Source organism: Siphateles boraxobius, unplaced genomic scaffold, assembly GCF_051911475.1.
Source record: "Siphateles boraxobius isolate OS27281-9 unplaced genomic scaffold, OSU_SipBor_1 66, whole genome shotgun sequence".
NCBI classification, from domain to species: Eukaryota; Metazoa; Chordata; class Actinopteri; order Cypriniformes; family Leuciscidae; genus Siphateles; species Siphateles boraxobius.
The window spans coordinates 5,674,832-5,689,806 of record NW_027509193.1 but is presented as its reverse complement, the minus strand read 5'-3'; the positions used below and the strand labels follow the sequence as shown (position 1 = coordinate 5,689,806).

At 44.4% G+C, this 14,975-nt stretch overlaps 1 protein-coding gene across 7 annotated transcripts in view; it reads left to right on the top strand.

The window, feature by feature from the left end:
• The window catches only part of arhgap44a (Rho GTPase activating protein 44a), a 61,967-nt gene extending 46,992 nt beyond the window's left edge, over nucleotides 1-14,975 (top strand). For 3 of the 7 annotated variants that reach the window (XM_077211760.1, XM_077211754.1, XM_077211759.1), the window contains 4 exons: nucleotides 4,615-4,760; nucleotides 5,668-6,045; nucleotides 7,691-7,742; nucleotides 13,717-14,975. In XM_077211760.1, coding sequence (XP_077067875.1) covers nucleotides 4,615-4,760; nucleotides 5,668-6,045; nucleotides 7,691-7,698 — 532 coding nt within the window. In that variant the 3' untranslated portion in view covers nucleotides 7,699-7,742; nucleotides 13,717-14,975. The remainder of the gene's footprint in view (nucleotides 1-4,614; nucleotides 4,761-5,667; nucleotides 6,046-7,690; nucleotides 7,743-13,716) is intronic. The other 4 variants (XM_077211753.1, XM_077211757.1, XM_077211761.1 and 1 more) reach the window with 3 other exon arrangements.

The following is a 14,975-nucleotide window of genomic DNA, read 5'->3' as shown; positions in this document are numbered from 1 at the left end:
CGAAAGTGTATCCTTCAAATAGAAATCAGTGTTATTGTAGTATCACTGAAATACCATAATGGTTTTTGTTAATGTTTTGAATCAGTTTTATATTTTGCATTCTCATTTTAATTTTGGTTGTGGTTAACTAATGGTTTTAGTACATTTTTATTAGGGTTTTTTTTTCTTCTGCAAATATATCTATATATTTTATATCAATATTTTGAATCATTTTTTATTTTTGTATTTTCCATTTTAGTTAGATTTCAGTAATTTGTTGTTTCTTTGTAATTTTTAGTAGTTTTTATTCGGTTTTCAGTTCTGTATTTTCTGTTGTTTTTGTCATCTTTAGTAGTTTGTCTTTTAAATATATATCTATAACGTTTTTATTGATTTTATTGTGTATATACTGTATATATATATGTGTGTGTGTGTGTGTGTACATTATATATATATATATATATATATATATATATATATATTTGATTAATTATATATACATTTACACACACATGCATATATTTTATATTTAATGAGATTAAGTGATTTGACCACTAATAATAACTAAATAACTGAAAATACATATTAAATATATATATATATATATATATATATATATATATATATATATATATATATATATAATAACTTATAACTTTAGTTCCCTGAAGAGGGAACGAGATGCTGTGTCGAGACGCTGTGGGAACGCCCCTGCATGATTGCGTCGTAAAGCATGTGTATAATCAGTCAAATGGTGTGACGAGACGTCATAGGCGGGTGATGTCATAGACCAGGAAACTATAAAGCACACCTGAAAACAGACTGTGCTTCCTCTTCAGGGAACCAGGGCTATATACGTAACCTGAGACATTCCCTTTCAAGGGAACTCGAGCTGCGTCAAGATGCTGTGGGAACACTATACCCACAACGCCATAATAGCAAATGTCTGTTCTATGTGAAATCATTGCACACACTAAGAAGCAAGCACCCTTGACCCTAGAGTGGAGCCTAGAGTATGCGGTGAGGACCAGCCTGCTGCATCACAGATGTCATGAAGGGAAACCCCCGATAATAAAGCCTTTGAGGCAGCCATACTCCTGGTAGAATGGGCCCAGACAGCCAAAGGTGAAGGCTGACCAGCCGCTTCATAAGCAAGTGAGATAGCCTTGACTACCCATTTGCTCATCCTCTGCTTGGATGTAGGGTAACCTTTTCTTGGTGACCCTAAACAGACGAATAGTTGATCCGATTTACACATCAGGGTAGCTCTGTGTACGCAAGCATCCAAAGCCTGTACAGGGCACAGCAGATTAAGTTTTTCCTGATCTGCTGTATTAAAAGGTGGAGGACAGAAGGCCTGCAGCACTATTGGGCCCGCAACATTAGAAGGGACCTTAGGAAAAGGGACCTTATAAAGTTTTTAGTGTAAGGAACTTTTCTGAAACCTCTTCAATGGGCTCAAAGGGAGCCAAAGCCAGGCCTTCCAAAACAACGGCCAAATCCCAAGCCGGTGCTCTAGTGCGCATGGCAGGCCTCAGCCTCAGGGTGCCACGAAGAAAACGAGTAATGAGAGGATCTCTCCCCAATGGTGCACCACCCAGAGGAGTGTGGTAAGCAGATATACACCTTCCACATACACCTTCAAGGTGGAAGGAGATAAGCCCAGGGAGAAGAAACCGCAGCTTGTGCTTCTCCCTGAGATATGGCACTGGATCTGGCAGGTGAAGGCTGAGATAGGGCTGGGCCCATCTCAAACCCCGCTGTCAGATCCATTTGTGATGCCAAGATGTACGTTGGGACCCACACCCTGGGGAGCGCGAACTGAACCGTCCTCATGGACAGCTTCTCACAATGCTCACAGTCAGCCCCCTCGAGAACTGACTGGGCATGCTCCACTCCCAAACAAGCAACACAAAGCGGGTATGTGTCCCCACCCGTGATAAAACGAGGGCAGGGAACAGCACACCGCTTAAACTCTTGCTTGCTCGCCATTATATATATATACACTATAGACAACACTATAAGACAGAGACAGTATACAGAGAGTGCTTGCTGAAGGCACAGAAGCTAGCGCGGTCTGTTTTCAGGTGTGCTTTATAGTTTCCTGACCGATGACATCACCCGCCTATGACGTCTCAGCCCACCATTGAACATGCGCTTCACGATCACGACACAATCACGCAGGGGTGTTCCCACAGCATCTCGACACAGCTCGAGTTCCTTTAGAAGGGAACCAGAGTTACTTATGTAACCATAAGACAATTTTTTTTACTTCAACTTAACCCTATTAAATTAAAATGAGAAATGTTTAAGCTTTTTTATTTTATTTTATTTCAGTTGGTTGGTTTTAGTTTTAGTGTCAGTTTTATTGAGCTATAATTACCCTGTTAGAAATAAGTACATGGATGGAGCTGCTCATGGTGACATGGATGCTTATGAATGTATTGATTAAGTCATGAGGTCTGTTTGCTCATTGGAATAGTCATACTAGATGTGCAAGTACATAAACACCAGCTCTGTTCCAAACCCTAATGAGCTCTTTTAGTCATCATAGGTGCTCTCACAACACAAACACTCTTACAAACAATGGGAAACTAATTTATTCTGCCTTATAAGATAGCATTGGAAAATAGAAATGTAAGGACTTCCTAAAATCAATTGCAATGAACTCTTACAATTGTAAAGGCACTTACATTACATGTAACAAATTATTATTATTATTATTACATGTACTCAGTACTGAGAAGTTCCATTGAAGTAAAACTCAATGTTTATGTGTGGCATTTGAGTTATTTGCTAATCATTATGGTAATATCTGATGCATTGATTATATTGGTTTATGCCAACTCGAAAGTTAGTATCACCCTGGTTCCCTCGACAAAAGCTATGTTTTTTCCATTGACTTTTGGATTGTTGCAGAAAATAAGTTGTGTGACCAACAAAAGTTTATAATTCGTACAATTTTGTTCACACTGTAAAAAACATTATATGATCAATAAGTTATGACAACATGTGTTTTTACATTGCGATAACTCACTAGATTTTTGGAACAAAGCTATAGACACTATATAGGAAAAATTGGCCACTTAAAATGTAATCATTTGAGCAAGATTTAAGTCTTCCCTACTGAGTAGCCATCTGAATTTGATAACGGCACTGAAAAATGAAACAAAGCTTACCAAATCAAATTAGAATTCATACGTTTCACAGCAATGTAGGCCACAAATTTAATTGAGGTGGGAATTGTGTATATGAATGCTCTTTTTTTGGACCATCAGTGTCCCAAGTTGTTTGAAGGGTTGCAGGAATGTCAATGGAATAATAAGAATTCCCATCGCTTGCTGCACATGCAGACTCCATCAATGCAATAAAGATCAATCTAAGATCTTTATTAGGAGCGCTTAGCATCAAAATGGACAGTATTAGCCATTTTACTAATGATGTTGACTGTGTATCGCAATGGTGGAAGTTCCCCACCCCATATACCCTTGTGAGCCTTCATTCAAAAGCCGCAGGGAAAGGGAACTGCAGAGATTGAGTCATAGATGTGACGGATTCATTTCAAACATAGTCACATAGTGGCGTTCTCTGCATGTCTGCACGGATCTATGTGGACAACTTGTGTCCATGTGTGCATTTGATTAATCTTCCCCAGAGTTTAGCAGAGGCACTGGAATAGAACTGTCAGAGTGAAAAACAAGCTCCACATGCTCAGTCATATTAAAGATACATGCTGTGTGTGTGTGTGTGTGTGTGTGTGTGTGTGTGTGTGTGTGTGTGTGTGTGTGTGTGTGTGTGTGTGTGTGTGTGTGTGTGTGTGTGTGTGTGTGTGTGTGTGTGTGTGTGTGTGTGTGTGTGTGTGTGTGTGTGTGTGTGCGCGCGCGCGCGTGCGTGCGTGCGTGCGTGCGTGCGTGCGTGCGTGTGTGTTTGCTGGGCAAGGACACTCAATCCCCCTCCTGCTGACGTGGATGAGAAACCCGTTGTAAATCCACCTTCACATGTCTTTGGGAAAAAAAAATACATCACACTCACATGAAAGCAGATTTTATTTGTGGATGTTTTCAAATCTCCTTCATGTTAGCTAAGAATTTACAGTAGCAACAAAAACATTTTGTTGCTTTATTTATTTATTTATTTATTTTTTAACAATGGAAGCGTGTTTCTTCCCCAGAAGAAAAAATAAAAAAAGATTTCTTATTTTCTTTTTCTCTGAGACTTCTCACAATTGCAAGTTTATATTTTAAAAAAAATCTGAATTTGCTAGTTATAAACTCGCAATTACGATAAAAAAAAGTCTGAATTGCGTGATATAAACTCACGATTGTGGTTTATAAAGTCAAAATTGTGAGATATAAACTCACAATAGCGAGAAAAAGGGTTTCTTTTTTTTATTCTGTGGCAGAAACAAGCTTCCATATTTAGCTCATCTGGTTAAGCATGGTGCCAGAAACATGGGTTCGATTCCCAGATCAATTATGCCAATGCTTTGTCAAGGTCTTTTCAGACACAATCAAAACCGGCAGCATGTTGTTTAGCACTTAAGTTTTGATGATTGGGGACATGAGGGGTCCTTGTCATTAATGATATGATGTGTGCAGACTGATGGCAGGCAGTCATGTCTTTATCTCTCTCCAGCACTCTGAAAAGCAAGGAGCTCTCTCCTGTGATTGGCCACAAGGCTGTGCAGGCAGCAGGAGCTACAGTGCCCCCTGTCAGCGGTCAGCAGAGCAACAGCCAGTCTCCCCACTCTGCCGAGCACAGTCCTCACACCTTACGCAATGGTTCGTTCCATTGGGGTTCCACTTTAATGGTTTTATAAAATTTCACGTAGAGATACAATTCTCTTTAAAATTGGTATAACATGTGATTTGGGTGATCAGACAGATCAGTGTATACACGTCTTAATTGATTTAGTCACATTTGTCCTTTTAATGACAAGTTAAGGTTAGTCCACTGCAAAAAATAAACCAATGAATAAACAAATTTGTTTGCCAGTACTAATATCTACAAATTCTTAAATCACGATTAATTTACATGAGAAGGAAAATTACTTTAGATGTTAAGTTTACAAAAAAAATCTTGTTTTAAGCATAAACACTTAATTTGTATATATTTTTTTAGAAAACAAGACTTAAACGTGAGACATAATTTTGCTTTTCAAGTCTTCAAAAAATAATGAGCGAGAAAAAAAAATGTTTTGTCATGTGTTGCAAGTCCCCCAAAACTTAATGATATGTTTATTATTTTAAAAATACTTCTAACTATAAAGTATTGATAACATATATATATGTACACACCTGCATTAAAGGTGAAAGGAAAATGCTATTCATTTTATTTGATAATTACATCATGACATTTTTTATTTAATTCAATTCAATTCAATTCAAATTTATTTGTATAGCGCTTTTCACAATACACATCATTTCAAAGCAGCTTTACAGAAAATTACACATTACAATTTAGAGTGATCTGTTATCAGAGGTAACTGTCTAAGTTATGTATTTCAGAAATGTGCATATACAAATCACAGCTTGAGTGATAAAAAATGATTGATTTAAATTGTAATAATAACATTTCACATAATTCACGCTTCACCCAGAACAGATGTTAATACCAGGTTTAAACAGGGTCATGGTCTACAAGCTACTTACATGCATGTTTGATTGTGTCTTCTCTCTCTCCCTACAGCGTCTAAGAAACTGGCCCCTGTGCCACCCAAGATTCCCTACTGCCAGTCGGGGGGGATGTCAGACCAATCCACAGGTCAGCCGTCTCCGGTTAGCCTGTCCCCCACTCCCCCAAGTACCCCCTCCCCGTACGGTTTGGGCTGTCCCACTGGACACGCGCCCACCTCTTCCCCTGGCCAGACCCCTTTAGGGGGACCCCATATGTTGTCTTCGCCGCCCTCTCTGACTGGTACGCTCACAAAGTCCCGGCCCACACCAAAGCCCAGGCAGAGACCCAGCCTACCCCCTCCCCAGCCACCCACCGTCCCTCCTACGGTTCCCCAGCCCCTGGAGCAGGGTCTACTTGACGGATTGTCCCCTGGAGAGAGCATGTCCACAGGTAAACATGCCTCAGTGGCAACATCACGAGTGGGAGTCCAGCATCCCTCTCTCGAACTGTCTGTCTCTCCATCCTACGCAGGCGATGGACTTTAAAAAGCCAGATCCCTTATGAAATGTGAAGAGATTTGTTTGTCTTAAATATAGGGCACCAATAGATTCAGTTGCCTTTGAGATGTACAGTATGATAATTATTTTTTTAATTCCTATGATTTTATATTTTAGCTCTATAACTTGTGAAAAAGTGGACACAAAGGGAATTCACTCAAAACCCAGGGATGTAGCATATATATATTACTAGAAAGTGAAGTGTGTAATTTTTGCACAACCAAACAGAAATGTAAAAATAATGAGTGTTTCCATTCAGGTTTTATGCCGACCCTTCCGCCCCACCACGAACTAAACACCAAACTCAAACTCATGCCTTTACTTGAGCAAGAAGCTGATTGACATGTCAGACTCCACTTAGTTTACGCTCTTTAGAGTAGTCAACTTGCAGACAATTCCCACAGTACAAAAAAATTAGCAAGCTGAAAATCATCCACTCCAATTTAATTGGCTAGCTTTACTTTCAACTTTCGCACTGAAAGTGCAGTCACATTTAGAGTTGTTCAGTGAATGTTCACGGGCGAAATCCAGTCACTTCAATAGGAATCCCCGTTAACCGAGAATTACATGTGAGGGTGAAAGATTTCCCCATGGAGATTTTGCAAGCATTTTCTGGAAATCGTCAACTGCTTTGTGAATTTTCGTGAGCTAAATCCAATCATTTCAGTAGGAATCCACTAGCCTGGCAAGCCAGATCCACGTCAAGATGTTAGGTCTGGGAACTCACCATTTGCATGCCTCAATTTAAAGGGGCGGGATAAACGGTTGTCTTTCAGATTTTCTCAGCACGCAATAGGATAGCGCTACAACCAACCAGAGCAACGAACGGTTGTGGCTGAGTGAGTCCCATGCATTTTCCCACCAGCGGAGTTAGTTGATATATTAAACTTTTGCCGTATCCGGCTGGCAAAACTCCGAACACATCTTCCTTTTTTAAGAATGACTTAAGTGCCGTTCTTTGTTCTTTTCTCAAAGAAAAGCTTAACTCAGAGTCCTCCAGAGTTGCGGCCAAAGCCAATTCGAAAGACAGCTGTTCGCCAGCAGCAGCGGTCATCTTCTTTGTTTTCAAGTAGCAGGGAATCCACGCGGAACTGTCACAACTCTGCCGTCATTATGTAAAGCCCGCCCACCAACTCTATACACAATGTGATTGGCCTTTCTAGAGTTTGGTTTTTCCAGCTCGAAAGCCAATGGAGAGTTGCTAGACTAAACTGGCTGCAAAATTTATTTTGCTGCCGCTAGGGTGCGTCTAGATTTCTATGCTAGGAATCCACGTCTTTATGGCGAAAGTCTGAAAAAACCTAGAAGAAGAAAAAATTACACACTTCACCTTCAGTACGAGCCCTACTTGTTTTCTCAGCTTCAGACGGCGACTGTTTCCCTAAAATTAGGTTCTGTGGTCTTTGTATCATTCTAGTGGCCTGCTGTACTGCACTGATTGTATGTTCTATCATGTGAGGCGTGTCTGTCAGTCATTCTCCTGAGCACTGATTGATGTATGACTCTTTTATCCCCTGTCATCGTTGTGCACCTTGCAGCTGTGTGAGGCCAGGGACTGAGTGTGGGCTGAGTGTGAGGGGGACATTTAGGGTAAGCCAGAACCTGCTGTGCCCGTGCCATAGCCTCATCTCACACCATCTGGCCTGGTGCTGTGGCTGAATCTGGGGCCTACCACAGCCTTGCTCTCTGTCTCATACCGTAACACTTCCTTCCCCAGCTCTGTCATTCTCTCCAAGTCGCGGGACTGCTTCTGGCTTCTTCATTCTGTCAGTGTAGTCTGTGCATGGTGCGAGACTGGTCTGTGCATGGCTTATGGCCTTACTTTCCTGAGCAACACCCCATATTTGCCAACGTCGTCACTTATGAAGTTCATTTCAACGCCTCTGGCCCTGACCTCACATCGTGATCCATTCCCCTTCCTAATATCCTCACCACCGCATTGGTGGACATTGGAAAACACCCAACCAAACTCTTTCTGAGTCGGGTCCATCATAGGGTGGCAGTTCTTGCCCCCCTCCCCCCCCCCCCAATGGTCATGACTACGCCATCCGCGTCCATCTCATGCTTACACAGGGGAGGTCATCACAATCAGATACAGTCCACCAATCCTCATAGTCCACTGCCAACATTCTTAATGTTACCACATCTTCAATTTGCTCCCATCTTGTTGTCTATGGGTGGAGTATTTTAGTCATTGTGGTCAGTGTTGGGGGTAAAGCGTAATGTGTGTAACAGGTAACCTGTGTTACAGGTAATGTGCTTTACAGGTAACACATTATGTAATCAAATTTTGTGTTAGGTAGCAAGTAGTGTTACTTTTTTAATTTACGCTAAAATACCTTTTCAAACAAGTAACAAGTAACACATAATGGCACATACCGGTAATATGTAACAAGTTACACTACTTTTCGGCTTATTTTCCGATACAATTGGAAATAATACAAGTAAATTAAGAATCTTTACACTGTCAAATTAAAGATCCAAATCCTGCATTGGCAGATAAAAGGCAGAGTAAAGCCACCTTATAATCTGTAACATGTTACAAATGGTGACAAATGTGTCATGCATTGTTTCCAGCTATTGTAATTCCTGTGTAAATCATTTAATGCAGTCATTGTGTGACATTTTTCATGCTATATTTGTTGTTGCAGGCAAATTATGTCAGGGAACAAATACTTTTTCACAGCAAAAAAAAAACCTCAGAATTTATACAAACATCTGCAAGCCAAGCAGGAAACGTGTCGGTTACATACGGTAACCCTCGTTCCCTGAAGGAGGGAACGGAGACGCCACGTCGAGACCCACGAATAGGAATCTCGCTAGAGAGGACAATCTACTTCGAGTGAAACTAAACAAGCCAATGCACATTGGCGTGCAATCATTTGCATCAGCTGCTCAGCCTTGCAGCGCAGGTATATAATGAGCAGCAGGTGCGATTGCACTTCAGTTTTTTGCTGAGGAGCTAAGCCTGATAAGCTGGCCACCCCGGCGGGCGGCAGCAGATGTGGAGACGGGACATGGCGTCTTCGTTCCCTTCAGGGAACGAGGGGTACCAAATGTAACCGAGACGTTCCTCTTCAGTCGGTCAGTCGACGCAATTTCGAGACCGACGAATAGGAATCCCTACCAAAGGGCCACAGCTGCTGCACCCCATCCAGTGCCCTGTGCAAGCCTCTACCTCTTCTTGCCTGGAAGGATGATAGGAGGAGGCTTACACAGAGTGAATCTGTCACCGTTGTTCCGTGATAACCCATACAGTGAGATATTGGATATCAGTGGGAAAGCGTGCCCTTTCTGTTAGGAAGTAAAATGCTGTGGAAGCCACTTTCTTCAAGGAGTTATGTGGGAAATACCTATGGACTAGCCCGAAGGTTGTACTACATATGAATACTGGGTGACTTAACACAGGCTTCCGTTAGGAGCAGCCGTGGAGAAAATATACACATATGGGATCCCAGTAGGGTCAAACATATGGGACCCAGCCTAGACCCGGTTCTCGAGATTTCAGCGGATAAAGGCCTGGCACCCAACGCTCTGACATGTCCGGGCTGAGGGTGTTGGAGGACTCAACAGGTTTTTAACTCTGGAGTAATAAGGGTTTACAGTAAGGGTGCAGTAAGCCGACAATTTAGGGTGAGAACACGGGAGGAGACCGGCTTTACGAGTAGCTATAATATCTAGCGAACATGTTAGGTGTCGCCCAGCCCGCAGATCCACAGATATCTGTTAGCGAGGAGCCAGGTGCCAGCGTCCAGGAGGATGCAATGCCTCTTGTGGAGTGAGCATTTAACCTGAATGGGCAGGGCACGCCTTGTGCTTGGTAAGCCAAGGCGATGGCATCCTCTATCCAGTGGGCCATCCTCTGCTTGGAGACAGCCTTTCCCTTCTGCTGGCCTCCGTAACAGACAAAGAGCTGGTCTGAGGTCCTGAGACTTTGTGTTCTGTCCACGTTTAAAGCAGAGTGCACATTGGACAGAGTAAAGTCAGGGGTGGGTCTGCCTCCTGCAGGGGCAGCTCTTGCAGGTTCACTACCTGGTCCTTGAAGGAAGTGTAAGAACCTTGGGCACATAGCCAAGCCGGGGTCTCAGTACAACATGGTCTTCACCCAGCCCAAACTCTCGGCACGATTCGTCAAACGAAAATGCCTGCAGGTCCCCTACCCTCTTGACAGAGGCCAGTGCAACCAGCAGCAAAGTGCGTGGCACCCCAGCCGGTGGCATCTGTGAATACCACAGCATGCCTGTACACCTGTTCCAAGGGGACTCCTGCCCACAGGAACGAGGGATCTGACCACGGGCTGAAGGTCTGGCGGCACGCCGGTGTGATTGCCACCCTGTGAATGCTGTGATGCCACGCCCATCTCGGGACTCGGCCATGAAGCTAGTGCTGAAGCGGTCTCATATGGAGCACGCTGATCGGGGTTACCGCTGCTGCCGCTGCCATATGCCCCAGGAGCCTCGGAAAGAATTTCAATGGGACCGCCGTCATGCCTTTGAACTTGTTCAAGCAGTTCAGCACAGACTGAGCGCGTTCCTCTGTGAGGCGCGCTGTCTGTGCGACCGAATTCAACTCCATACAGAGAAAAGAGATCCTCTGCACAGGGGAGAGTTTGCTCTGCTCCCAGTTGACCTGAGCACGAGGTCCCTGTGTTTGCATAGCTGATCTCTCGAGTGTGCTAGTATGAGCCAGGCGTCGAGATAGTTGAGGATGCGAATGCCCTGTTCATGGGAACAAAGGCCCTCTCCGTGACTTTCGTGAAGACACGGGGGGACAGCGACAGCCTGAAGGGCAGGACTTTGTACTGATATACTCGACCCTCGAACGCAAAGCGTAGAAACGGCCTGTGTCGAGGAAGAATCGAGACATGAAAGTAATGCGTTTCTGTGTAAGCATTTTGAACGGTAGTTTGTGGAGACTCCGGTTCAAAACTCGCAGGTCCAAGATCGGTCGGAACCCACCACCTTTCTTGGGTACAATGAAGTAGGGACTGTAGTGCCCTGACCTCATATCGGCTGGAGGGACCAGCTCTATCGCGTCCTTCGCCAGTAGGACTGTGATCTCCACGCGCAAGACATGGGCATAGGCTACTCTCACTGTAGTGGAGTGAATGGCCCGTAACTTGGCGGGACGCCGGGCGAACTGAATCGCATAGCCGAGCCTGATGGCCCGAATGAGCCAGCTGGAATGAGACTGGGGAACGCTAACCAGGCTCGCAGAGACCATACAAGCGGTACCAAAGGGACCGTATGCACATCCAGAGTGGGGCAGCGAGTTGCAGGATGTGTTTGATGGCCTCTGTCTGCTTTTGTACAGCCGAGAACTGCTGGGCGAAGTTCTCGACCTCGTCAGTGCCTTGGCCTGGTGAACCTGCAGCAACGCCATGGCGTGCATGGCAGAGACAGCTTCCTCACAGGCCTTGTAAGCCTTGCCGGATAGGTCCGACGAGTACCTACAGGCCCGGGAAGGAAGACACGGTTCTCCGCACCAAGTGGAATTAGGGAACAGCTGCATTGCAACGGCCCGCTCCACTGGCGGGATACGCATGTATCCCCTTAGCTGCCCTGCCATCAAGGGTGGTCAGGGAGGAGGAGCCACCGAGACGGTTTCTGGCAGTAAAAGGTGCCGTCCACGTTCCCGTGAGCTACTCGTGCACTTCCGGGAAGAAAGGTACTGGGGTGGGTTGCTGAGAACCAGCGCGCATCACCCCGAGATACCAATCATCCAGCCTCGAGGGCTCGGGACACGATGGAAGATTCCACTCTAGCCCGATCCTGTTGGCGGCCCAGGAAAGCATGGCCATCATCTCCGGGTCTGACTCGGGTACCGCCGGCACACCCGAAGGAGGCAGCGGCGCCGTGTCGTCGTCCGCGGAGAGGTCTGACCCACCCTCCGATGCAGCGATCGGCATCTGATCGTCGCTGTCGGCTTGTTTGGCTTGTGTTGGCTTGTTTTATTTAGCAAAATAAAAAGCTGTTATAACAGCTGGTAAGGTGCGCCGTTCAGAGCGCTACCAGAGGGTTGCTTCGGGCAGTGACGAGGGATACCTGAGGATTACGGTGAGCGCGCTTCCTTCGGGGAAGCAACTGCCTAGGAACCCTCATCCCTATCCCACTCCGCAGCCAGTTGAGCCACCAACAGAATGTGCTGGACAATCCTCGCGATGTGAACCAGTCGTTTCACCAAAGGAAACGACTGGTACACATCGCGAGGATTGTCCAGCACATTCTGTTGGTGGCTCAACTGGCTGCGGAGTGGGATAGGGATGAGGGTTCCTAGGCAGTTGCTTCCCCGAAGGAAGCGCGCTCACCGTAATCCTCAGGTATCCCTCGTCACTGCCCGAAGCAACCCTCTGGTAGCGCTCTGAACGGCGCACCTTACCAGCTGTTATAACAGCTTTTTATTTTGCTCAAAACCTGAAAAAAACAAAAAGCCGGAGGCGAAAGAGAAAGACTGCTCGCGCTGCTGTGCTGTAACACCCGCACCAGGATGGCTCGTAGATTCACACTCTGTAGACAGCATTCGAAGTGCAATCGCACCTTCTGCTCATTATATACCCACGCTGCGAGGCTGAGCAGATGAAGCAAATAATTGCACACCAATGTGCATTGGCTTGTTTAGTTTCACTCTAAGTAGATTGGCTTCTCTAGTGAGATTCCTATTCGTCGACTGAACGACTGAAGAGGAACCACAGTTATAGATGACTTCTTGACCTCGAGACAAAATAACACAAAATATCATATTACTTTCTGTAAAAGGTAACAATGTAAGTGGATTAGTTACCTTTTAGGAGCATAGTAACTGCAACACGTTAGGGGCCGTTCACACAGTACTCGTTTTGCCATTCCATTGTGGTGCTTTTTCATTGTTTTTCAATTTAAACGCTCTAGAAAGACGTGTTTGACCGTTGCTGTCATGTCTTTTGCATATTTCTCACACATAACACGGCATTCTAAAAAGGTGGCGCTCAAACTAAAAGGGGTTCAAATTTAAAAAAAGAAAAAGAAAGAGCCTCTCTAGTCTAGACCTTGCACTTTTTTACATTCCACTGACCCGCGTCTCGTGTTTTTAACAGCAAAAACGTGTTCTGTGTGATCCGGCCCTTACTTTTTGAAGTAACATTCCCCAGCACTGATTGTGGTGAACTGCTGATTCAGTCATTTTTACTTTCTGAAAAAACTGCAAAAAGCTTTATGTATTACTTCATATTTTATAAGCAAAGCAGAGATTGAAGCAGGAGGAGCAAGCACTACAGGCTTCATATATGAAACGAAACCTATTTCTCCTTCCTTCCCAATGGCTCTGTGTGAAAGAAAGAATCCCTGTGTAGAATACCAGGAAACAGTCTGATATGCCCCTCTCCTGCTGCAACACACATTCAACACCCTTCGCTGACTTCGCTTCTAACAGTGGCCTTGGAACTGAAATTACTTTTTGCTTTCTCTCTCCTTGTGTTTTTTCAACATCCTCATCATCGCCATTTCCATTGTTTCTCTCTGTTTTACTGTAAACATGTCTTGTCACTTCACTTTTGTGGCCATTGCTCTCATTTCCCATGATCCTGTAGCAGATTACTTCAGTTTGGAAATTCCCTCCATCAATGTCAATCTGGATAGCCTGTTGGATGAGTTCAGGGTGGGCCCATGTCGGAGCTCCTTTGCTGCAGTCAGCTCTCCGGAGGGGGAGTCCGTGTCTGAAGAGGTGGGCCAAAGCACCACGCTATGACCCCTGAGCCCACCAAGCAACTTCGCCCAGAACTTGCCATCTTCTGCTGAGGCCCAACTGGAACCCCATCTTGGCCAAACCCTGAGTCACGGATACTAGACTAGAGAAGATGCCAACCACACAACAGGTGCCATAAAAAGCAACAGAATGGATTTTGTTCAAATTGCCACTGGAGGAACCTGGAGTTTTGTGTTACGTTACCTGTTTCTCTCTGAACGATTCTGTCTGTTTCGTTTTGTTGTTGTGTTGTTGGTTTTGTTTGATTGGGATGGATTTGTTTATTTTATTTCTGCCTTATCAGAGCTGCAATTACAATACAATGCACATAGGGGGCAGTCTGCATACTTTAAAGGAACCTCATAAACTTAATCTTGCTGAAGGCTTGGAACTGAAACTCACCCTCACTGTATGAGAGTGGGACATTGTTGTTTTCCCTACAGGGTCCATGCCATGCTCTTTATGGGTCACTTGGCATATAGCATGTTTAAGTCTAATTTTGTAATGCTGAGTTCTTTCTTTCTTTCTTTCTTTCTTTCTTTCAAACTCTCCAAATATAAACTTTACACTACTTTACAGTAGCAATCCAATCCAATTGGCCTTTCGCTAAGCCTCGCCTTAAAATGCTACTGCTACTCTCTGGCCTTAGCAATTATTTCCACCGATTATATTATCAGACAAGTGCTCATATCTAGGCTGCGTTCCAAACTGGATAAATCCACCTCCGAAGGGCACTTCGAAGTAAGAACAATCATGACCGCCATATTGAAGGGTGGTTCCAAATCGGAGTGCTCAAAACTGGCCATTTCAAAGGGCCCTTCGAAATGAAGGATTTGAAGGGTACAACTAATGGCCCATTCACTCCCATGATTCTTTGCACAGGCAAGCAGCACATTTGTGTGATTACGGCACATCTTTAATTGGCTCGGCAAAGATGTGTTTTTTTTTTTTGGTCCCTATACCCTTCATTCCTTCGAAGCTCACACCTTTCAAAGGCATTATGGCGAAGGTATAAGTCCTTCACAATGGAATGCAGGGCAAATGTAGATCTGTGGAAGTCCTATGTGTTAAGATAGTTTTAAATTGAATTTTACAAAAAAAAAA